The 24,112-nt window shown below is 59.2% G+C and overlaps 6 protein-coding genes across 6 annotated transcripts; 2 read left to right on the top strand and 4 right to left on the bottom strand.

The window, feature by feature from the left end:
* Positions 1-699: 699 nt before the first annotated feature.
* LOC126159915 (G2/mitotic-specific cyclin-B3-like) lies at positions 700-2,235 on the bottom strand. The gene is made up of 3 exons (XM_049916721.1): positions 1,889-2,235; positions 1,493-1,774; positions 700-1,378 (listed from the first exon to the last, which is right to left on the bottom strand). The coding sequence occupies exons 1-3, from the start codon at positions 2,233-2,235 to the stop codon at positions 700-702; spliced, it is 1,308 nt and encodes a 435-aa protein (XP_049772678.1).
* A 782-nt stretch (positions 2,236-3,017) lies between these two features.
* Positions 3,018-4,232, bottom strand: LOC126159914 (axoneme-associated protein mst101(2)-like). The gene is made up of 3 exons (XM_049916720.1): positions 3,886-4,232; positions 3,490-3,771; positions 3,018-3,375 (listed from the first exon to the last, which is right to left on the bottom strand). Exons 1-3 carry the CDS (start codon positions 4,230-4,232, stop codon positions 3,018-3,020), a joined length of 987 nt encoding a protein of 328 aa, XP_049772677.1.
* A 183-nt stretch (positions 4,233-4,415) lies between these two features.
* On the top strand, positions 4,416-6,920 carry LOC126159913 (uncharacterized). The gene has a single exon (XM_049916719.1). It carries the CDS (start codon positions 4,416-4,418, stop codon positions 6,918-6,920), a length of 2,505 nt encoding a protein of 834 aa, XP_049772676.1.
* Positions 6,921-9,689: 2,769 nt separating this feature from the next.
* On the top strand, positions 9,690-12,194 carry LOC126159912 (uncharacterized). The gene has a single exon (XM_049916717.1). The coding sequence runs from the start codon at positions 9,690-9,692 to the stop codon at positions 12,192-12,194; it is 2,505 nt and encodes an 834-aa protein (XP_049772674.1).
* On the bottom strand, positions 12,191-17,371 carry LOC126159911 (uncharacterized). The gene has a single exon (XM_049916716.1). It carries the CDS (start codon positions 17,369-17,371, stop codon positions 12,191-12,193), a length of 5,181 nt encoding a protein of 1,726 aa, XP_049772673.1.
* A 3,609-nt stretch (positions 17,372-20,980) lies between these two features.
* Positions 20,981-21,799, bottom strand: LOC126159910 (keratin-associated protein 4-6-like). Its single transcript, XM_049916715.1, has 2 exons — positions 21,617-21,799; positions 20,981-21,580 (listed from the first exon to the last, which is right to left on the bottom strand). The coding sequence occupies exons 1-2, from the start codon at positions 21,797-21,799 to the stop codon at positions 20,981-20,983; spliced, it is 783 nt and encodes a 260-aa protein (XP_049772672.1).
* Between the last annotated feature and the right edge of the window lie 2,313 nt (positions 21,800-24,112).

The following is a 24,112-nucleotide window of genomic DNA, read 5'->3' as shown; positions in this document are numbered from 1 at the left end:
CCATGCGAAGGCTGCCCTCGTCGCAAAGGCCTCACTCTGTTCGAAGGCTGCACTCCTTGCAAAGGCAGTATTCCGTGTGAATGCTGCACCCCATTCGAAGGCTACTGTCCTTGCGAATGGAGCACACCTTGCAAAGGCTGTATTCCGTGTGAAGGCTGCATTCCATGCGAATGCTGCACTCCTTGCGAAGGCTGCACTCCTTGCGAAGGCTGCACACCTTGCGAAGGCTGCACTCCTTGCGAAGGCTCATTCCTTGCGAAGGCTGCACTCCTTGCGAAGGCTGCACTCCTTGCGAAGGCTGTACTCCTTGCGAAGGCTGCACTCCTTGCAAAGGCTGCACTCCTTGCAAAGGCTGCACTCCTTGCGATGGCTGCACTCCTTGCGAAGGCTGCACTCCATGCGAAGGCTGCACTCCATGCGAAGGCTGCACTCCATGCGAAGGCTGCACTCCATGCGAAGGCTGCACTCCATGCGAAGGCTGCACTCCATGTGAAGGCTGCACTCCATGCGAAGGCTGCACTCCATGCGAAGGCTGCCCTCCTCGCAAAGGCTTCACTCTGTTCGAAGGCTGCACTCCTTGCAAAGGCTGTATTCTGTGTGAATGCTGCACCCCATTCGAAGTCTACTGTCCTTGGGAATGCAGCACACCTTGCGAAGGCAGCACACCTTGCGAAGGAAGCACTCCTTGCGAAGGAAGCACTACGTGCGAAGGCTGCACTCTGTGCGAAGGCAGCACTCCGCGCGAAGGCAGCACTCCTTGCGAAGGCTGCACACCTTGCGAAGGCTGCAATCCTTGCGAAGTCTGCACTCCTTGCGAAGGCTGCACTCCTTGCGAAGGCTGCACTCCTTGCGAAGGCTGCACTGCTTGCGAAGGCTGCACACCTTGCGAAGGCTGCAATCCTTGCGAAGGCAGCACTCCTTGCGAAGGCAGCACTCCTTGCGGAGGCAGCACTCCTTGCGGAGGCAGCACTCCTTGCGAAGGCAGCACTCCTTGCGAAGGCTGCACTCCTTGCGAAGGCTGCACTCCTTGCGAAGGCTGCACTCCTTGCGAAGGCTGCACACCTTGCGAAGGCTGCAATCCTTGCGAAGTCTGCACTCCTTGCGAAGGCTGCACTCCTTGCGAAGGCTGCACTCCTTGCGACGGCTGCACTCCTTGCGAAGGCTGCACTCCTTGCGAAGGGTGCACTCCTTGCTTAGGCTGCACTCCTTGCGAAGGCTGCACTCCTTGCGAAGGCTGCACACCTTACGAAGGCTGCACTCCTTGCGAAGGCTGCACTCCTTGCGAAGGCTGCACCCCTTGCGAAGGCTGCACTCCTTGCGAAGGCTGCACTCCTTGCGAAGGCTGCACTCCTTGCGAAGGCTGCACTCCTTGCGAAGGCTGCACACCTTGCGAAGGCTGCACTCCTTGCGAAGGCTGTACTCCTAGCGAGGGCTGCACTCCTTGCGAAGGCTGCACTACTTGCGAAGGCTGCACTCCTTGCGAAGGCTCTACTCCTTGCGAAGGCTGCACTCCTTGCGAAGGCTGCACTCCTTGCGAAGGCTGCACTCCGTGCGAAGGCTGCACTCCTTGTGAAGGCTGCACTCTTTGCGAAGGCTGCACTCCTTGCGAAGGCTGCACTCCTTGCAAAGGCTGCACTCCTTGCGAAGGCTGCACTCCTTGCGAAGGCTGCACTCCTTGCGAAGGCTGCACTCCTTGCGAAGGCTGCACTCCTTGCGAAGGCTGCACTCCTTGCGAAGGCTGCACTCCTTGCGAAGGCTGCACTCCTTGCGAAGGCTGCACACCTTGCGAAGGCTGCACTCCTTGCGAAGGCTGTACTCCTTGCGAGGGCTGCACTCCTTGCGAAGGCTGCACTACTTGCGAAGGCTGCACTCCTTGCGAAGGCTCTACTCCTTGCGAAGGCTGCACTCCTTGCGAAGGCTGCACTCCTTGCGAAGGCTGCACTCCGTGCGAAGGCTGCACTCCTTGCGAAGGCTGCACTCCTTGCGAAGGCTGCACTCCTTGCGAAGGCTGCACTCTTTGCGAAGGCTGCACTCCTTGCGAAGGCTGCACTCCTTGCGAAGGCTGCACTCCTTGCGAAGGCTGCACTCCTTGTGAAGGCTGCACTCCTTGCGAAGGCTGCACTCCTTGCGAAGGCTGCACTCCTTGCGAAGGCTGCACTCCTTGCGATGGCTGCACTCCATGCGAAGGCTGCACTCCATGCGAAGGCTGCACTCCATGCGAAGGCTGCACGCCATGTGAAGGCTGCACTCCATGTGAAGGCTGCTCTCCATGCGAAGGCTGCACTACATGCGAAGGCTGCCCTCCTCGCAAAGGCTTCACTCTGTTCGAAGGCTGCACTCCTTGCAAAGGCTGTATTCTGTGTGAATGCTGCACCCCATTTGAAGGCTACTGTCCTTGCGGATGCTGCACACCTTGCGAAGGCAGCACTCGTTGCGAAAGAAGCACTCCTTGCGAAGGAAGCACTACGTGCGAAGGCTGCACTCTGTGCGAAGGCAGCACTCCGTGCGAAGGCAGCACTCGTTGCGAAGGATGCACTCCGTGCGAAGGCTGCACTCCTTGCGAAGGCTGCACACCTTGCGAAGGCTACACTCCTTGCGAAGGAAGCAATCTTTGTGAATGCAGCACTCCTTGCGAATGCAGCACTCCTTACGAAGGCAGCACTCCTTGCGAAGGCAGCACTCCATGCGAAGGCAGCACTCCATGCAAAGGCAGCACTCCATGCGAAGGCAGCACTCCATGCAAAGTCAGCACTCCATGCAAAGGCAGCACTCCATGCGAAGGTAGCACTCCATGCGAAGGCAGCACTCCATGCAAAGGCAGCAATCCATGCGAAGGCAGCACTCCATGCGAAGGCAGCACTATATGCGAGGGCAGCACTCCTTGCGAAGGCTGCACTCCTTGCGAAGGCTGCACTCCTTGCGAAGGCTGCACTCCTTGCGAAGGCAGCACTCCTTGCGGAGGCAGCACTCCTTGCGAAGGCAGCACTCCTTGCGAAGGCTGCACTCCTTGCGAAGGCTCACTCCTTGCGAAGGCTGCACTCCTTGCGAAGGCTGCACACCTTGCGAAGGCTGCAATCCTTGCGAAGTCTGCACTCCTTGCGAAGGCTGCACTCCTTGCGAAGGCTGCACTCCTTGCGACGGCTGCACTCCTTGCGAAGGCTGCACTCCTTGCGAAGGGTGCACTCCTTGCTTAGGCTGCACTCCTTGCGAAGGCTGCACTCCTTGCGAACGCTGCACACCTTACGAAGGCTGCACCCCTTGCGAAGGCTGCACTCCTTGCGAAGGCTGCACTCCTTGCGAAGGCTGCACTCCTTGCGAAGGCTGCACTCCTTGCGAAGGCTGCACTCCTTGCGAAGGCTGCACTCCTTGCGAAGGCTGCACACTTTGCGAAGGCTGCACTCCTTGCGAAGGCTGTACTCCTTGCGAGGGCTGCATTCCTTGCGTAGGCTGCACTACTTGCGAAGGCTGCACTCCTTGCGAAGGCTCTACTCCTTGCGAAGGCTGCACTCCTTGCGAAGGCTGCACTCCTTGCGAAGGCTGCACTCCTTGCGAAGGCTGCACTCCGTGCGAAGGCTGCACTCCTTGCGAAGGCTGCACTCCTTGCGAAGGCTGCACTCCTTGCGAAGGCTGCACTCCTTGCGAAGGCTGCACTCCTTGCGAAGGCTGCACTCCTTGCGAAGGCTGCACTCCTTGCGAAGGCTGCACTCCTTGCGAAGGCTGCACTCCTTGCGAAGGCTGCACTCCTTGCGAAGGCTGCACTCCTTGCGAAGGCTGCACACCTTGCGAAGGCTGCACTCCTTGCGAAGGCTGTACTCCTTGCGAGGGCTGCACTCCTTGCGAAGGCTGCACTACTTGCGAAGGCTGCACTCCTTGCGAAGGCTCTACTCCTTGCGAAGGCTGCACTCCTTGCGAAGGCTGCACTCCTTGCGAAGGCTGCACCCCGTGCGAAGGCTGCACTCCTTGCGAAGGCTGCACTCCTTGCGAAGGCTGCACTCCTTGCGAAGGCTGCACTCTTTGCGAAGGCTGCACTCCTTGCGAAGGCTGCACTCCTTGCGAAGGCTGCACTCCTTGCGAAGGCTGCACTCCTTGTGAAGGCTGCACTCCTTGCGAAGGCTGCACTCCTTGCGAAGGCTGCACTCCTTGCGAAGGCTGCACTCCTTGCGATGGCTGCACTCCATGCGAAGGCTGCACTCCATGCGAAGGCTGCACTCCATGCGAAGGCTGCACGCCATGTGAAGGCTGCACTCCATGTGAAGGCTGCTCTCCATGCGAAGGCTGCACTACATGCGAAGGCTGCCCTCCTCGCAAAGGCTTCACTCTGTTCGAAGGCTGCACTCCTTGCAAAGGCTGTATTCTGTGTGAATACTGCACCCCATTCGAAGGCTACTGTCCTTGCGGATGCTGCACACCTTGCGATGGCAGCACTCGTTGCGAAAGAAGCACTCCTTGCGAAGGAAGCACTACGTGCGAAGGCTGCACTCTGTGCGAAGGCAGCACTCCGTGCGAAGGCAGCACTCGTTGCGAAGGATGCACTCCGTGCGAAGGCTGCACTCCTTGCGAAGGCTGCACACCTTGCGAAGGCTACACTCCTTGCGAAGGAAGCAATCTTTGTGAATGCAGCACTCCTTGCGAATGAAGCACTCCTTACGAAGGCAGCACTCCTTGCGAAGGCAGCACTCCATGCGAAGGCAGCACTCCATGCAAAGGCAGCACTCCATGCGAAGGCAGCACTCCATGCAAAGGCAGCACTCCATGCAAAGGCAGCACTCCATGCGAAGGTAGCACTCCATGCGAAGGCAGCACTCCATGCAAAGGCAGCAATCCGTGCGAAGGCAGCACTCCATGCGAAGGCAGCACTATATGCGAAGGCAGCACTCCTTGCGAAGGCTGCACTCCTTGCGAAGGCTGCACTCCTTGCGAAGGCTGCACTCCTTGCGAAGCCTGCACTCCTTGCGAAGGATTCACTCCTTGCGAAGGCCGCACTCCTTGCGAAGGCTGCACTCCTTGCGAAGGCTGCACTCCTTGCGAAGGCTGCACTCCTTGCGAAGGCTGCACTCCTTGCGAAGGCTGCACTCCTTGCGAAGGCTGCACAGCTTGCGAAGGCTACACTCCTTGCGAAGGCTGCACTCCTTGCAAAGGCTGCACTCCTTGCGAAGGCTGCACTCCTTGCGAAGGCTGCACTCCGTGCGAAGGCTGCACTCCGTGCGAAGGCTGCACTCCGTGCGAAGGCTGCACTCCGTGCGAAGGCTGCAGTCCGTGCGAAGGCTGCACTCCGTGCGAAGGCTGCACTCCTTGCGAAAGCTGCACTCCTGGCGACGGCTGCACTCCTTGTGAAGGCTGCACTCCTTGCGAAGACTGCCCTCCTTGCGAAGGCTGCACCCCTTGCGAAGGCTGCACTCCTTGCGAAGGCTGCACTCCTTGCGATGGCTGCACTCCTTGCGAAAACTGCACTCCTTGCGAAGGCTGCACTCCTTGCGAAGGCTGCACTCCTTGCGAAGGCTGCACTCCTTGCGAAGGCTGCACTCCTTGCGAAGGCTGCACTCCTTGCGAAGGCTGCACTCCTTGCGAAGGGTGTACTCCTTGCAAAGGCTGCACTCCTTGCGAAGGCTGCACTACTTGCGAAGGCTGCACTCCTTGCGAAGGCTCTACTCCTTGCGAAGGCTGCACTCCTTGCGAAGGCTGCATTCCTTGCGAAGGCTGCACTCCTTGCGAAGGCTGCACTCCTTGCGAAGGCTGCACTCCTTGAGAAGGCTGCACTCCTTGCGAAGGCTGCTCTCCTTGCGAAGGCTGCACTCCTTGCGAAGGCTGCACTCCTTGCAAAGGCTGCACTCCTTGTGAAGGCTGCACTCCTTGCGAAGGCTGCACTCCTTGCGAAGGCTGCACTCCTTGCGAAGGCTGCACTCATTGCGAAGGCTGCACTCCTTGCGAAGGCTGCACTCCTTGCGAAGGCTGAACACCTTGTGAAGGCTGCACTCCTTGCGAAGGCTGCTGTCCATGCGAAGGCTGCACCCCATGCGAAGGCTGCACTCCATGCGAAGGCTGCACTCCATGCGAAGGCTGCCCTCCTCGCAAAGGCTTCACCCTGTTCGAAGGCTGCACTCCTTGCAAAGGCTGTATTCCGTGTGAATGCTGCACCCCATTCGAAGGCTACTGTCCTTGCGAATGCAGCACACCTTGCAAAGGCTGTATTCCGTGTGAAGGCTGCATTCCATGCGAATGCTGCACTCCTTGCGAAGGCTGCAATCCTTGCGAAGGCTGCACTCCTTGCGAAGGCTGCACGCCTTGCGAAGGCTGCACTCCTTGCGAAGGCTGCACTCCTTGCGAAGGCTGCACACCTTGCGAAGGCTTCACTCCTTGCGAAGGCTGCACTCCTTGCGAAGGCTGCACTCCTTGAGAGGGCTGCACTCCTTGCGATGGCTGAGCTCCTTGCGATGGCTGCAACTCGTGGGATGGCTGCACTCCTTGCGAAGGCAGCACTCCTTGCGAAGGCAGCACTCTTTGCGAAGGCAGCACTCCTTGCTAAGGCAGCACTCCTTGCGAAGGGAGCACTCCTTGCGAAGGCAGCACTGCCTGCAAAGGCAGCACTCAGTGCAAAGGCAGTTCTACGTGCTAAGGATGCACTCCATGCTAAGGCTGCTTTCCTTGCGAAAGCTGCACTCCTTGCGGAGGCACCACCCATTGCTAAGGCAGCACTCCTTGCGAAAGCAGCGCTCCTAGCAAAGGCTGCACCCTTTGTGAAGGCAGCACTTCTTACGAAGGCAGCATTCCCTGTGAAGGCAGGACTCTGTGCGAACGCAGCACTACTAGCGATGGCAGCACTCCTTGCGAAGGCACCTCCCCTTGGGAAGGCAGCACTCCCTGCGAAGACAGCACCCCTAGCGAAGGCAGCACTCCCTGCGACGCCAGCAGTCTGTGCTTAGGCAGCACTCCATGCGAAGGCAGCAGAACGTGTGAAGGTTGCACTGCATGCGAAGGCAGCAATCCTTGCCAAGGCAGCAACCCTTGCCAAGGCAGCAACCCTTGCGAAGGCTGCACACTGTGCGAAGGCAGCACTCCGTGCGAAGGCAGCACTCCTTGCGAAGGATGCACTCCGTGCGAAGGCAGCACTCCGTGCAGAGGCAGCACCCCTTGCGAAAGCAGCATTCCTTGCGTATGCACTACTCCTTGTGAAGGAAGTAATCTTTGCGAATGCAGCACTCCTTGCGAATGCAGCACTCCTTGCGAAGGCAGCACTCCTTGCGAAGGCAGCACTCCATGCGAAGGCAGCACTCCATGCAAAGGCAGCACTCCATGCAAAGGCAGCACTCCATGCAAAGGCAGCACTCCATGCAAAGGCAGCACTCCATGCGAAGGCAGCACTCCATGCGAAGGCAGCACTCCATGCGAAGGCAGCACTCCATGCGAAGGCAGCACTCCATGCGAAGGCAGCACTCCTTGCGAAGGCAGCTCTCCTTGCGAAGGCAGCACTCCTCGCGAAGGCAGCACTCCTTGTGGAGGCAGCACTCCTTGCGGAGGCAGCACTCCTTACAAAGGCAGCACTGCCTGCAAAGGCAGCACTCCGTGCAAAGGCAGCACTCCGTGCGAAGGCAGTGCTACGTGCGAAGGATCCACTCCATGCTAAGGCAGCACTCCTTGCAAAAGCTGCACTCCTTGTGATGGCACCACCCATTGCTAAGGCAGCACTACTTGCGAAAGCAGCGCTCCTAGCGAAGGCTGCACCCTTTGTGAAGGCAGCACTACTTGCGAAGGCAGCACTCCTTGCGAAGGCACCTCCCCTTGGGAAGGCAGCACTCCCTGCGAAGACAGCACCCCTAGCGAAGGCAGCACTCCCTGCGACGCCAGCAGTCTGTGCATAGGCAGCACTCCGTGCGAAGGCAGCACAACGTGTGAAGGCTGCACTGCATGCGAAGGCAGCAATCCTTGAGAAGGCAGCAACCCTTGCGAAGGCAGCAACCCTTGCGAAGGCAGCACTCCTTGCGAAGGAAGCACTCCTTGCGAAGGAAGCACTACGTGCGAAGGCTGCACTCTGTGCGAAGGCAGCACTCCGTGCGAAGGCAGCACTCCTAGCGAAGGATGCACTCCATGCGAAGGCAGCACTGCATGCGAAGGCAGCACTCGTTGCGAAGGAAGCACTCCATGCGAAGGAAGCACTACGTGCGAAGGCTGCACTCTGTGTGAAGGCAGCACTCCGTGCGAAGGCAGCACTCCTTGCGGAGGATGCACTCCGTGCGAAGGCAGCACTCCGTGCAAAGGCAGCACCCCTTGCAAAAGCAGCACTCCTTGCGTAGGCACCACTCCTTGCGAAGGCTGCACTCCTTGTGAAGTCTGCACTCCTTGCGAAGGCTGCACTCCTTGCGATGGCTGCACTCCTTGCGAAGGCTGCACTCCTTGCAAAGGCTGCACTCCTTGCGAAGGCTGCACTCCTTGCGAAGGCTGCACTCCTTGCGAAGGCTGCACTCCTTGCGAAGGCTGCACTCCTTGCAAAGGCTGCACTCCTTGCGAAGGCTGCACTCCTTGCGAAGGCTGCACTCCTTGCGAAGGCTGCACTCCTTGCGAAGGCTGCACTCCTTGCGAAGGCTGCACTCCTTGCGAAGTCTGCTCTCCTTGCGAAGGCTGCACTCCTTGCGAAGGCTGCACTCCTTGCGAAGGCTGCACTCCTAGCGAAGGCTGCACCCCTTGCGAAGGCTGCACTCCTTGCGAAGGCTGCACTCCTTGCGAAGGCTGCAGTCCTTGCGAAGGCTGCACTCCTTGTGAAGGCTGCACTCCTTGCGAAGGCTGCAATCCTTGCGTAGGCTGCACTCCATGCGAAGGCTGCACTCCATGCGAAGGCTGCACTCCATGCAAAGGCTGCACTCCATGCGAAGGCTGCCCTCCTCGCAAAGGCCTCACACTGTTCGAAGGCTGCACTCCTTGCAAAGGCTGTATTCTGTGTGAATGCTGCACCCCATTCGAAGGCTACTGTCCGTGCGAATGCAGCATACCTTGCAAAGGCTGTATTCCGTGTGAAGGCTGCATTCCATGCGAAGGCTGCACTCCTTGCGAAGGCCGCACTCCTTGCGAAGGCTGCACTCCTTGCGAGGGCTGCACTCCTTGCGAAGGCTGCACTCCTTGCGAAGGCTGCACTCTTTGCGAAGGCTGCACTCCTTGCGAAGGCTCCACTCCTTGCGAAGGCTGCACTCCTTGCGAAGGCTGCACTCCTTGCGAAGGCTGCACCCCGTGCGAAGGCTGCACTCCTTGCGAAGGCTGCACTCCTTGCGAAGGCTGCACTCCTTGCGAAGGCTGCACTCTTTGCGAAGGCTGCACTCCTTGCGAAGGCTGCACTCCTTGCGAAGGCTGCACTCCTTGCGAAGGCTGCACTCCTTGTGAAGGCTGCACTCCTTGCGAAGGCTGCACTCCTTGCGAAGGCTGCACTCCTTGCGAAGGCTGCACTCCTTGCGAAGGCTGCACTCCATGCGAAGGCTGCACTCCATGCGAAGGCTGCACTCCATGCGAAGGCTGCACGCCATGTGAAGGCTGCACTCCATGTGAAGGCTGCTCTCCATGCGAAGGCTGCACTACATGCGAAGGCTGCCCTCCTCGCAAAGGCTTCACTCTGTTCGAAGGCTGCACTCCTTGCAAAGGCTGTATTCTGTGTGAATACTGCACCCCATTCGAAGGCTACTGTCCTTGCGGATGCTGCACACCTTGCGATGGCAGCACTCGTTGCGAAAGAAGCACTCCTTGCGAAGGAAGCACTACGTGCGAAGGCTGCACTCTGTGCGAAGGCAGCACTCCGTGCGAAGGCAGCACTCGTTGCGAAGGATGCACTCCGTGCGAAGGCTGCACTCCTTGCGAAGGCTGCACACCTTGCGAAGGCTACACTCCTTGCGAAGGAAGCAATCTTTGTGAATGCAGCACTCCTTGCGAATGAAGCACTCCTTACGAAGGCAGCACTCCTTGCGAAGGCAGCACTCCATGCGAAGGCAGCACTCCATGCAAAGGCAGCACTCCATGCGAAGGCAGCACTCCATGCAAAGGCAGCACTCCATGCAAAGGCAGCACTCCATGCGAAGGTAGCACTCCATGCGAAGGCAGCACTCCATGCAAAGGCAGCAATCCATGCGAAGGCAGCACTCCATGCGAAGGCAGCACTATATGCGAAGGCAGCACTCCTTGCGAAGGCTGCACTCCTTGCGAAGGCTGCACTCCTTGCGAAGGCTGCACTCCTTGCGAAGCCTGCACTCCTTGCGAAGGATTCACTCCTTGCGAAGGCCGCACTCCTTGCGAAGGCTGCACTCCTTGCGAAGGCTGCACTCCTTGCGAAGGCTGCACTCCTTGCGAAGGCTGCACTCCTTGCGAAGGCTGCACTCCTTGCGAAGGCTGCACAGCTTGCGAAGGCTACACTCCTTGCGAAGGCTGCACTCCTTGCAAAGGCTGCACTCCTTGCGAAGGCTGCACTCCTTGCGAAGGCTGCACTCCGTGCGAAGGCTGCACTCCGTGCGAAGGCTGCACTCCGTGCGAAGGCTGCACTCCGTGCGAAGGCTGCAGTCCGTGCGAAGGCTGCACTCCGTGCGAAGGCTGCACTCCTTGCGAAAGCTGCACTCCTGGCGACGGCTGCACTCCTTGTGAAGGCTGCACTCCTTGCGAAGACTGCCCTCCTTGCGAAGGCTGCACCCCTTGCGAAGGCTGCACTCCTTGCGAAGGCTGCACTCCTTGCGATGGCTGCACTCCTTGCGAAAACTGCACTCCTTGCGAAGGCTGCACTCCTTGCGAAGGCTAAACTCCTTGCGAAGGCTGCACTCCTTGCGAAGGCTGCACTCCTTGCGAAGGCTGCACTCCTTGCGAAGGCTGCACTCCTTGCGAAGGGTGTACTCCTTGCAAAGGCTGCACTCCTTGCGAAGGCTGCACTACCTGCGAAGGCTGCACTCCTTGCGAAGGCTCTACTCCTTGCGAAGGCTGCACTCCTTGCGAAGGCTGCATTCCTTGCGAAGGCTGCACTCCTTGCGAAGGCTGCACTCCTTGCGAAGGCTGCACTCCTTGAGAAGGCTGCACTCCTTGCGAAGGCTGCTCTCCTTGCGAAGGCTGCACTCCTTGCGAAGGCTGCACTCCTTGCAAAGGCTGCACTCCTTGTGAAGGCTGCACTCCTTGCGAAGGCTGCACTCCTTGCGAAGGCTGCACTCCTTGCGAAGGCTGCACTCATTGCGAAGGCTGCACTCCTTGCGAAGGCTGCACTCCTTGCGAAGGCTGAACACCTTGTGAAGGCTGCACTCCTTGCGAAGGCTGCTGTCCATGCGAAGGCTGCACCCCATGCGAAGGCTGCACTCCATGCGAAGGCTGCACTCCATGCGAAGGCTGCCCTCCTCGCAAAGGCTTCACCCTGTTCGAAGGCTGCACTCCTTGCAAAGGCTGTATTCCGTGTGAATGCTGCACCCCATTCGAAGGCTACTGTCCTTGCGAATGCAGCACACCTTGCAAAGGCTGTATTCCGTGTGAAGGCTGCATTCCATGCGAATGCTGCACTCCTTGCGAAGGCTGCAATCCTTGCGAAGGCTGCACTCCTTGCGAAGGCTGCACGCCTTGCGAAGGCTGCACTCCTTGCGAAGGCTGCACTCCTTGCGAAGGCTGCACACCTTGCGAAGGCTTCACTCCTTGCGAAGGCTGCACTCCTTGCGAAGGCTGCACTCCTTGAGAGGGCTGCACTCCTTGCGATGGCTGAGCTCCTTGCGATGGCTGCAACTCGTGGGATGGCTGCACTCCTTGCGAAGGCAGCACTCCTTGCGAAGGCAGCACTCTTTGCGAAGGCAGCACTCCTTGCTAAGGCAGCACTCCTTGCGAAGGGAGCACTCCTTGCGAAGGCAGCACTGCCTGCAAAGGCAGCACTCAGTGCAAAGGCAGTTCTACGTGCTAAGGATGCACTCCATGCTAAGGCTGCTTTCCTTGCGAAAGCTGCACTCCTTGCGGAGGCACCACCCATTGCTAAGGCAGCACTCCTTGCGAAAGCAGCGCTCCTAGCAAAGGCTGCACCCTTTGTGAAGGCAGCACTTCTTACGAAGGCAGCATTCCCTGTGAAGGCAGGACTCTGTGCGAACGCAGCACTACTAGCGATGGCAGCACTCCTTGCGAAGGCACCTCCCCTTGGGAAGGCAGCACTCCCTGCGAAGACAGCACCCCTAGCGAAGGCAGCACTCCCTGCGACGCCAGCAGTCTGTGCTTAGGCAGCACTCCATGCGAAGGCAGCAGAACGTGTGAAGGTTGCACTGCATGCGAAGGCAGCAATCCTTGCCAAGGCAGCAACCCTTGCCAAGGCAGCAACCCTTGCGAAGGCTGCACACTGTGCGAAGGCAGCACTCCGTGCGAAGGCAGCACTCCTTGCGAAGGATGCACTCCGTGCGAAGGCAGCACTCCGTGCAGAGGCAGCACCCCTTGCGAAAGCAGCATTCCTTGCGTATGCACTACTCCTTGTGAAGGAAGTAATCTTTGCGAATGCAGCACTCCTTGCGAATGCAGCACTCCTTGCGAAGGCAGCACTCCTTGCGAAGGCAGCACTCCATGCGAAGGCAGCACTCCATGCAAAGGCAGCACTCCATGCAAAGGCAGCACTCCATGCAAAGGCAGCACTCCATGCAAAGGCAGCACTCCATGCGAAGGCAGCACTCCATGCGAAGGCAGCACTCCATGCGAAGGCAGCACTCCATGCGAAGGCAGCACTCCATGCGAAGGCAGCACTCCTTGCGAAGGCAGCTCTCCTTGCGAAGGCAGCACTCCTCGCGAAGGCAGCACTCCTTGTGGAGGCAGCACTCCTTGCGGAGGCAGCACTCCTTACAAAGGCAGCACTGCCTGCAAAGGCAGCACTCCGTGCAAAGGCAGCACTCCGTGCGAAGGCAGTGCTACGTGCGAAGGATCCACTCCATGCTAAGGCAGCACTCCTTGCAAAAGCTGCACTCCTTGTGATGGCACCACCCATTGCTAAGGCAGCACTACTTGCGAAAGCAGCGCTCCTAGCGAAGGCTGCACCCTTTGTGAAGGCAGCACTACTTGCGAAGGCAGCACTCCTTGCGAAGGCACCTCCCCTTGGGAAGGCAGCACTCCCTGCGAAGACAGCACCCCTAGCGAAGGCAGCACTCCCTGCGACGCCAGCAGTCTGTGCATAGGCAGCACTCCGTGCGAAGGCAGCACAACGTGTGAAGGCTGCACTGCATGCGAAGGCAGCAATCCTTGAGAAGGCAGCAACCCTTGCGAAGGCAGCAACCCTTGCGAAGGCAGCACTCCTTGCGAAGGAAGCACTCCTTGCGAAGGAAGCACTACGTGCGAAGGCTGCACTCTGTGCGAAGGCAGCACTCCGTGCGAAGGCAGCACTCCTAGCGAAGGATGCACTCCATGCGAAGGCAGCACTGCATGCGAAGGCAGCACTCGTTGCGAAGGAAGCACTCCATGCGAAGGAAGCACTACGTGCGAAGGCTGCACTCTGTGTGAAGGCAGCACTCCGTGCGAAGGCAGCACTCCTTGCGGAGGATGCACTCCGTGCGAAGGCAGCACTCCGTGCAAAGGCAGCACCCCTTGCAAAAGCAGCACTCCTTGCGTAGGCACCACTCCTTGCGAAGGCTGCACTCCTTGTGAAGTCTGCACTCCTTGCGAAGGCTGCACTCCTTGCGATGGCTGCACTCCTTGCGAAGGCTGCACTCCTTGCAAAGGCTGCACTCCTTGCGAAGGCTGCACTCCTTGCGAAGGCTGCACTCCTTGCGAAGGCTGCACTCCTTGCGAAGGCTGCACTCCTTGCAAAGGCTGCACTCCTTGCGAAGGCTGCACTCCTTGCGAAGGCTGCACTCCTTGCGAAGGCTGCACTCCTTGCGAAGGCTGCACTCCTTGCGAAGGCTGCACTCCTTGCGAAGTCTGCTCTCCTTGCGAAGGCTGCACTCCTTGCGAAGGCTGCACTCCTTGCGAAGGCTGCACTCCTAGCGAAGGCTGCACCCCTTGCGAAGGCTGCACTCCTTGCGAAGGCTGCACTCCTTGCGAAGGCTGCAGTCCTTGCGAAGGCTGCACTCCTTGTGAAGGCTGCACTCCTTGCGAAGGCTGCAATCCTTGCGTAGGCTGCACTCCATGCGAAGGCTGCACTCCATGCGAAGGCTGCACTCCATGCAAAGGCTGCACTCCATGCGAAGGCTGCCCTCCTCGCAAAGGCCTCACACTGTTCGAAGGCTGCACTCCTTGCAAAGGCTGTATTCTGTGTGAATGCTGCACCCCATTCGAAGGCTACTGTCCGTGCGAATGCAGCATACCTTGCAAAGGCTGTATTCCGTGTGAAGGCTGCATTCCATGCGAAGGCTGCACTCCTTGCGAAGGCCGCACTCCTTGCGAAGGCTGCACTCCTTGCGAGGGCTGCACTCCTTGCGAAGGCTGCACTCCTTGCGAAGGCTGCACTCTTTGCGAAGGCTGCACTCCTTGCGAAGGCTCCACTCCTTGCGAAGGCTGCACTCCTTGCGAAGGCTGCACTCCTTGCGAAGGCTGCACTCCTTGTGAAGGCTGCACTCCTTGCGAAGGCTGCACTCCATGCGAAGGCTGCACTCCATGCGAAGGCTGCACTCCATGCGAAGGCTGCACGCCATGCGAAGGCTGCACTCCATGTGAAGGCTGCTCTCCATGCGAAGGCTGCACTCCATGCGAAGGCTGCCCTCCTCGCAAAGGCTTCACTCTGTTCGAAGGCTGCACTCCTTGCAAAGGCTGTATTCCGTGTGAATGCTGCACCCCATTCGAAGGCTACTGTCCTTGCGAATGCAGCACACCTTGCGAAGGCAGCACTCGATGCGAAGGAAGCACTCCTTGCGAAGGAAGCACTACGTGCGAAGGCTGCACTCTGTGCGAAGGCAGCACTCCATGCAAAGGCAGCACTCCATGCAAAGGCAGCACTCCATGCAAAGGCAGCACTCCATGCAAAGGCAGCACTCCATGCAAAGGCAGCACTCCATGCGAAGGTAGCACTCCATGCGAAAGCAGCACCCCATGCAAAGGCAGCTATCCATGCGAAGGCAGCACTCCATGCGAAGGCAGCACTCCATGCGAAGGCTGCACTCCTTGCGAAGGCAGCACTCCTTGCGAAGGCTGCACTCCTTGCGAAGGCTGCACTCCTTGCGAAGGCTGCACTCCTTGCGAAGCCTGCACTCCTTGCGAAGGCTGCAGTCCTTGCGAAGGCTGCACTCCTTGCGAAGGCTGCACTCCTTGCGAAGGCTGCTTTCCTTGCGAAGGCTGCAGTCCTTGCGAAGGCAGCACTCCTTGTGAAGGCTGCACTCCTTGCGAAGCCTGCAATCCTTGCGAAGGCTGCACTCCATGCGAAGGCTGCACTCCATGCGAAGGCTGCACTCCATGCAAAGGCTGCACTCCATGCGAAGGCTGCCCTCCTCGCAAAAGCCTCACTCTGTTCGAAGGCTGCACTCCTTGCAAAGGCTGTATTCTGTGTGAATGCTGCACCGCATTCGAAGGCTACTGTCCTTGCGAATGCAGCACACCTTGCAAAGGCTGTATTCCGTGTGAAGGCTGCATTCCATGCGAAGGCTGCACTCCTTGCGAAGGCTGCACTCCTTGCGAAGGCTGCACTCCTTGCGAAGGCTGCACTCCTTGCGAAGGCTGCACTAGTTGCGAAGGCTGCACTCCTTGCGAAGGCTGCACTCCTTGTGTAGGCTGTACTCCTTGCGAAGGCTGCACTCCTTGCGAAGGCTGCACTCCCTGCGATGGCTGCACTCCTTGCGAAGGCTGTACTCCTTGCGAAGGCTGCACTCCATGCGAAGGCTGCACGCCATGCGAAGGCTGCACTCCATGCGAAGGCTGCACGCCATGCGAAGGCTGCACTCCATGTGAAGGCTGCTCTCCATGCGAAGGCTGCACTCCATGCGAAGGCTGCCCTCCTCGCAAAGGCTTCACTCTGTTCGAAGGCTGCACTCCTTGCAAAGTCTGTATTCCGTGTGAATGCTGCACCCCATTCGAAGGCTACACTATTTGCGAATGCAGCACACCTTGCGAAGGCAGCACTCGTTGCGAAGGAAGCACTCCTTGCGACGGAAGCACTACATGTGAAGGCTGCACTCTGTGCGAAGGCAGCACTCCGTGCGAAGGCAGCACTAGTTGCGAAGGATGCACTCCGTGCGAAGGCAGCACTCCGTGCAAAGGCAGCACCCCTTGCGAAAGCAGCACTCCTTGCGAAGGCACCACTCCTTGCGAAGGAAGCAATCTTTGTGAATGCAGCACTCCTTGCGAATGCAGCACTCCTTACGAAGGCAGCACTCCTTGCGAAGGCAGCACTCCATGCGAAGGCAGCACTCCATGCGAAGGCAGCACTCCATGCCAAGGCAGCACTCCATGCAAAGGCAGCACTCCATGCAAAGGCAGCACTCCATGCAAAGGCAGCACTCCATGCGAAGGTAGCACTCCATGCGAAGGCAGCACTCCATGCGAAGGCAGCAATCCATGCGAAGGCAGCACTCCTTGCGAAGGCTGCACTCCTTGCGAAGGCTGCACTCCTTGCGAAGGCTGCACTCCTTGCGAAGGCTGCACTCCTTGCGAAGGCTGCACTCCTTGCGAAGGATGCACTCCTTGCGAAGGCTGCACTCCTTGCGAAGGCTGCATTCCTTGCGAAGGCTGCACTCCTTGCGAAGGCTGCACTCCTTGCGAAGGCTGCACTCCTTGCGAAGGCTGCACTCCTTGCGAAGGCTGCACTCCTTGCGAAGGCTGCACTCCTTGCGAAGGCTGCACACCTTGCGAAGGCTCCACTCCTTGCGAAGGCTGCACTCCTTGCAAAGGCTGCACTCCTTGCGAAGGCTGCACTCCTTGCGAAGGCTGCACTCCGTGCGAAGGCTGCACTCCGTGCGAAGGCTGCACTCCGTGCGAAGGCTGCACTCCGTGCGAAGGCTGCACTCCGTGCGAAGGCTGCACTCCGTGCGAAGGCTGCACTCCTTGCGAAGGCTGCACTCCTTGCGAAGGCTGCACTCCTTGCGAAAACTGCACTCCTTGCGAAGGCTGCACTCCTTGCGAAGGCTGCACTCCTTGCGAAGGCTGCACTCCTTGCGAAGGCTGCACTCCTTGCGAAGGCTGTACTCCTTGCGAGGGCTACACTCCTTGCGAAGGCTGCACTACTTGCGAAGGCTGCACTCCTTGCGAAGGCTCTACTCCTTGCGAAGGCTGCACTCCTTGCAAAGGCTGCATTCCTTGCGAAGGCTGCACTCCTTGCGAAGGCTGCACTCCTTGCGAAGGCTGCACTCCTTGAGAAGGCTGCACTCCTTGCGAAGGCTGCTCTCCTTGCGAAGGCTGCACTCCTTGCGAAGGCTGCACTCCTTGCGAAGGCTGCACTCCTTGCGAAGGCTGCACTCCTTGCGAAGGCTGCACTCCTTGCGAAGGCTGCACTCATTGCGAAGGCTGCACTCCTTGCGTAGGCTGCACTCCTTGCGAAGGCTGAACTCCTTGCGAAGGCTGCACTCCTTGCGAAGGCTGCTCTCCATGCGAAGGCTGCACCCCATGCGAAGGCTGCACTCCATGCGAAGGCTGCACTCCTTGCGATGGCTGCACTTCGTGGGATGGCTGCACTCCTTGCGAAGGCAGCACTCCTTGCGAAGGCACCTCCCCTTGGGAAGGCAGCACTCCCTGCGAAGACAGCACCCCTAGCGAAGGCAGCATTCCCTGCGACGCCAGCAGTCTGTGCTTAGGCAGCACTCCGTGCGAAGGCAGTACAACGTGTGAAGGCTGCACTGCATGCGAAGGCAGCAATCCTTGCCAAGGCAGTAACCCTTGCGAAGGCAGCAACCCTTGCGAAGGCAGCACTCCTTGCGAAGGAAGCACTCCTTGCGAAGGAAGCACTACGTGCGAAGGCTGCACTCTGTGCGAAGGCAGCACTCCGTGCGAAGGCAGCACTCCTTGCGAAGAATGCACTCCATGCGAAGGCAGCACTCCGTGCAAAGGCAGCACCCCTTGCGAAAGCAGCACTCCTTGCGTAGGCACTACTTCTTGCGAAGGAAGTAATCTTTGCGAATGCAACACTCCTTGCGAATGCAGCACTCCTTGCGAAGGCAGCACTCCTTGCGAAGGCAGCACTCCATGCGAAGGCAGCACTCCATGCAAAGGCAGCACACCATGCAAAGGCAGCACTCCATGCAAAGGCAGCACTCCATGCGAAGGCAGCACTCCATGCGAAGGCAGCACTCCATGCGAGGGCAGCACTCCATGCGAAGGCAGCACTCCATGGGAAGGCAGCACTCCTTGCGAAGGCAGCACTCCTTGCGAAGGAGCACTCCTTGCGGAGGCAGAACTCCTTGCAGAGGCAGCACTCCTTGCGAAGGCAGCACTCCTTGCGAAGGGTGCACTCCTTGCTTAGGCTGCACTCCTTGCTTAGGCTGCACTCCTTGCGAAGGCTGCACTCCTTGCGAAGGCTCCACACCTTGCGAAGGCTGCACTCCTTGCGAAGGCTGCACTCCTTGCGAAGGCTGCACTCCTTGCGAAGGCTGCACTCCATGCGAAGGCTGCACCCCTTGCGAAGGCTGCACCCCTTGCGAAGGCTGCACTCCTTGCGAAGGCTGCACACCTTGCGAAGGCTGCACTCCTTGCGAAGGCTGTACTCCTTGCGAGGGCTGCACTCCTTGCGAAGGCTGCACTACTTGCGAAGGCTCCACTCCTTGCGAAGGCTGCAGTCCTTGCGAAGGCTGCATTCCTTGCGAAGGCTGCACTCCTTGCGAAGGCTGCACACCATGCGAAGGCTGCACCCCATGCGAAGGCTGCACTCCATGCGAAGGCTGCACGCCATGCGAAGGCTGCACTCCATGTGAAGGCTGCTCTCCATGCGAAGGCTGCACTTCATGCGAAGGCTGCCCTCCTCGCAAAGGCTTCACTCTGTTCGAAGGCTGCACTCCATGCGAAGGCTGAACTCCTTGCGAAGGCTGCACTCCTTGCGAAGGCTGCACTCCTTGCGAAGGCTGCACTCCTTGCGAAGGATGCACTCCTTGCGAAGGCTGCACTCCTTGCGAAGGCTGCATTCCTTGTGAAGGCTGCACTCCTTGCGAAGGCAGCACTCCTTGCGAAGGCTGCACTCCTTGCGAAGGCTGCACTCCTTGCGAAGGCTGCACTCCTTGCGAAGGCTGCACTCCTTGCGAAGGCTGCACACCTTGCGAAGGCTACACTCCTTGCGAAGGCTGCACTCCATGCAAAGGCTGCACTCCTTGCGAAGACTGCCCTCCTTGCGAAGGCTGCACCCCTTGCGAAGGCTGCACTCCTTGCGAAGGCTGCACTCCTTGCGAAGGCTGCACTCCTTGCGAAAACTGCACTCCTTGCGAAGGCTGCACTCCTTGCGAAGGCTGCACTCCTTGCGAAGGCTGCACTCCTTGCGAAGGCTGCACTCCTTGCGAAGGCTGTACTCCTTGCGAAGGCTGCACTCCTTGCGAAGGCTGCACTACTTGCGAAGGCTGCACTCCTTGCGAAGGCTCTACTCCTTGCGAAGGCTGCACTCCTTGCGAAGGCTGCATTCCTTGCGAAGGCTGCACTCCTTGCGAAGGCTGCACTCCTTGCGAAGGCTGCACTCCTTGAGAAGGCTGCACTCCTTGCGAAGGCTGCTCTCCTTGCGAAGGCTGCACTCCTTGCGAAGGCTGCACTCCTTGCGAAGGCTGCACTCCTTCCGAAGGCTGCAATCCTTGCGAAGGCTGCACTCCTTGCGAAGGCTGCACTCATTGCGAAGGCTGCACTCCTTGCGAAGGTTGCACTCCTTGCGAAGGCTGAACTCCTTGCGAAGGCTGCACTCCTTGCGAAGGCTGCTCTCCATGCGAAGGCTGCACCCCATGCGAAGGCTGCACTCCATGCGAAGGCTGCACTCCATGCGAAGGCTGCCCTCCTCGCAAAGGCTTCACCCTGTTCGAAGGCTGCACTCCTTGCAAAGGCTGTATTCCGTGTGAATGCTGCACCCCATTCGAAGGCTACTGTCCTTGCGAATGCAGCACACCTTGCAAAGGCTGTATTCCGTGTGAAGGCTGCATTCCATGCGAATGCTGCACTCCTTGCGAAGGCTGCACTCCTTGCGAAGGCTGCACTCCTTGCGAAGGCTGCACGCCTTGCGAAGGCTGCACTCCTTGCGATGGCTGCACTCCTTGCGAAGGCTGCACACCTTGCGAAGGCTTCACTCCTTGCGAAGGCTGCACTCCTTGCGAAGGCTGCACTCCTTGCGAGGGCTGCACTCCTTGCGATGGCTGCACTCCTTGCGATGGCTGCACTTCGTGGGATGGCTGCACTCCTTGCGAAGGCAGCACTCCTTGCGAAGGCAGCACTCTTTGCGAAGGCAGCACTCCTTGCTAAGGCAGCACTCCTTGCGAAGGGAGCACTCCTTGCGAAGGCAGCACTGCCTGCAAAGGCAGCACTCCGTGCAAAGGCAGTTCTACGTGTGAAGGATGCACTCCATGCTAAGGCTGCACTCCTTGCGAAAGCTGCACTCCTTGCGGAGGCACCACCCATTGCTAAGGCAGCACTCATTGCGAAAGCAGCGCTCCTAGCAAAGGCTGCACCCTTTGTGAAGGCAGCACTTCTTACGAAGGCAGCATTCCCTGTCAAGGCAGCACTCTGTGCGAAGGCAGCACTACTTGCGAAGGCAGCACTCCTTGCGAAGGCACTTCCCATTGGGAAGGCAGCACTCCCTGCGAAGACAGCACCCCTAGCGAAGGCAGCACTCCCTGCGACGCCAGCAGTCTGTGCTTAGGCAGCACTCCGTGCGAAGGCAGCACAACGTGTGAAGGTTGCACTGCATGCGAAGGCAGCAATCCTTGCCAAGGCAGCAACCCTGGCGAAGGCAGCAACCCTTGCGAAGGCAGCACTCCTTGCGAAGGAAGCACTCCTTGCGAAGGAAGCACTACGCGCGAAGTCTGCACTATGTGCGAAGGCAGCACTACGTGCGAAGGCAGTACTCCTTGCGAAGGATGCACTCCGTGCGAAGGCAGCACTCCGTGCAAAGGCAGCACCCCTTGCGAAAGCAGCACTCCTTGCGTAGGCACTACTCCTTGCGAAGGAAGTAATCTTTGCGAATGCAGCACTCCTTGCGAATGCAGCACTCCTTGCGAAGGCAGCACTCCTTGCGAAGGCAGCACTCCATGCAAAGGCAGCACTCCATACAAAGGCAGCACTCCATGCAAAGGCAGCACTCCATGCAAAGGCAGCACTCCATGCAAAGGCAGCACTCCATGCGAAGGCAGCACTCCATGCCAAGGCAGCACTCCATGCGAAGGCAGCACTCCATGCGAAGGCAGCACTCCATGCGAAGGCAGCACTCCTTGCGAAGGCAGCACTCCTTGCGAAGGCAGCACTCCTTGCGAAGGCAGCACTCCTTGCGGAGGCAGCACTCCTTGTGGAGGCAGCACTCCTTGCGAAGGCAGCACTCCTTGCGAAGGCTGCACTCCTTGCGAAGGCTGCACTCCTTGCGAAAGCTGCACTCCTTGCGAAGGCTGCACACCTTGCGAAGGCTGCAATAATTGCGAAGGCTGCACTCCTTGTGAAGGCTGCACTCCTTGCGAAGGCTGCACTCCTTGCGAAGGTTGCACTCCTTGCGACGGCTGCACTCCTTGCGAAGGCTGCACTCCCTGCTTAGGCTGCACTCCTAGCGAAGGTTGCACTCCTTGCGAACGCTGCACACCTTGCGAAGGCTGCACTCCTTGCGAAGGCTGCACTCCTTGCGAAGGCTGCACTCCTTGCGAAGGCTGCACTCCTTGCGAAGGCTGCACTCCTTGCGAAGGCTGCACTCCTTGCGAAGGCTGCACTCCTTGCGAAGGCTGCACTCCTTGCGAAGGCTGCACTCCATGCGAAGGCTGCACTCCATGCGAAGGCTGCCCTCGTCGCAAAGGCCTCACTCTGTTCGAAGGCTGCACTCCTTGCAAAGGCAGTATTCCGTGTGAATGCAGCACCCCATTCGAAAGCTACTGTCCTTGCGAATGGAGCACACCTTGCAAAGGCTGTATTCCGTGTGAAGGCTGCATTCCATGCGAATGCTGCACTCCTTGCGAAGGCTGCACTCCTTGCGAAGGCTGCACACCTTGCGAAGGCTGCACTCCTTGCGAAGGCTCATTCCTTGCGAAGGCTGCACTCCTTGCGAAGGCTGCACTCCTTGCGAAGGCTGCACTCCTTGCGAAGGCTGCACTCCTTGCAAAGGCTGCACTCCTTGCAAAGGCTGCACTCCTTGCGAAGGCTGCACTCCTTGCGAAGGCTGCACTCCATGCGAAGGCTGCACTCCATGCGAAGGCTGCACTCCATGCGAAGGCTGCACTCCATGCGAAGGCTGCACTCCATGCGAAGGCTGCACTCCATGTGAAGGCTGCACTCCATGCGAAGGCTGCACTCCATGCGAAGTCTGCCCTCCTCGCAAAGGCTTCACTCTGTTCGAAGGCTGCACTCCTTGCAAAGGCTGTATTCTGTGTGAATGCTGCACCCCATTCGAAGTCTACTGTCCTTGCGAATGCAGCACACCTTGCGAAGGCAGCACTCCTTGCGAAGGAAGCACTCCTTGCGTTGGAAGCACTACGTGCGAAGGCTGCACTCTGTGCGAAGGCAGCACTCCGCGCGAAGGCAGCACCCCTTGCGAAAGCAGCACTCCTTGCGTAGGCACCACTCCTTGCGAAGGAAGCAATCTTTGTGAATGCAGCACTCCTTGCGAATGCAGCACTCCTTACGAAGGCAGCACTCCTTGTGAAGGCAGCACTCCATGCGAAGGCAGCACTCCATGCAAAGGCAGCACTCCATGCAAAGGCAGCACCCCATGCAATGGCAGCACTCCATGCAAAGGCAGCACTCCATGCAAAGGCAGCACTCCATGCGAAGGCAGCACTCCATCCGAAGGCAGCACTCCATGCAAAGGCAGCACTCCATGCAAAGGCAGCAATCCATGCAAAGGCAGCTCCTTATGCGAAGGCAGCACTCCATGCGAAGGCAGCACTCCTTGCGAAGGCTGCACTCCTTGCAAAGGCTGCACTCCTTGCGAAGGCTGCACTCCTTGCGAAGGCTGCACTCCATGCGAACGCAGCACTCCATGCGAAGGCAGCACTCCTTGCGAAGGCAGCACTCCTTGCGGAGGCAGCACTCCTTGCGGAGGCAGCACTCCTTGCGGAGGCAGCACTCCTTGCGGAGGCAGCACTCCTTGCGAAGGCAGCACTCCTTGCGAAGGCAGCACTCCTTGGGAAGGCTGCACTCCTTGCGAAGGCTGCACTCCTTGCAAAGGCTGCAAATCTTGCGAAGGCTGCAATCCTTGCGAAGGCTGCACTCCTTGCGAAGGCTGCACTCCTTGCGAAGGCTGCACTCCTTGCGAAGGTTGCACTCCTTGCGAAGGCTGCACACCTTGGGAAGGCTGCACTCCTTGCGAAGGCTGTACTCCTTGCGAGGGCTGCACTCCTTGCGAAGGCTGCACTACTTGCGAAGGCTGCACTCCTTGCGAAGGCTGCACTCCTTGCGAAGGCTGCACTCCTTGCGAAGGCTGCACTCCTTGCGAAGGCTGCACACCGTGCGAAGGCTGCACTCCTTGCGAAGGCTGCACTCCTTGCGAAGGCTGCACTCCTTGCGAAGGCTGCACTCTTTGCGAAGGCTGCACTCTTTGCGAAGGCTGCACTCTTTGCGAAGGCTGCACTCTTTGCGAAGGCTGCACTCCTTGCGAAGGCTGCACTCCTTGCGAAGGCTGCACTCCTTGCGAAGGCTGCACTCCTTGCGAAGGCTGCACTCCTTGCGAAGGCTGCACTCCTTGCGAAGGCTGCACTCCTTGCGAAGGCTGCACTCCTTGCGAAGGCTGCACACCTTGCGAGGGCTGCACTCCTTGCGAAGGCTGCACTCCTTGCGAGGGCTGCACTCCTTGCGAAGGCTGCACTACTTGCGAAGGCTGCACTCCTTGCGAAGGCTGCACTCCTTGCGAAGGCTGCACTCCTTGCGAAGGCTGCACTCCTTGCGAAGGCTGCACTCCTTGCGAAGGCTGCACTCCTTGCGGAGGCTGCACTCCTTGCGAAGGCTGCACTCCTTGCGAAGGCTGCACTCCTTGCGAAGGCTGCACTCCATGCGAAGGCTGCACTCCATGCGAAGGCTGCACTCCATGCGAAGGCTGCACGCCATGCGAAGGCTGCACTCCATGTGAAGGCTGCTCTCCATGCGAAGGCTG

This window comes from Schistocerca cancellata, unplaced genomic scaffold, assembly GCF_023864275.1.
Source record: "Schistocerca cancellata isolate TAMUIC-IGC-003103 unplaced genomic scaffold, iqSchCanc2.1 HiC_scaffold_1150, whole genome shotgun sequence".
Taxonomy (NCBI): Eukaryota; Metazoa; Arthropoda; class Insecta; order Orthoptera; family Acrididae; genus Schistocerca; species Schistocerca cancellata.
Note: the sequence above shows the minus strand (reverse complement) of the source record. Positions and strands in the feature narration are given on the sequence as shown.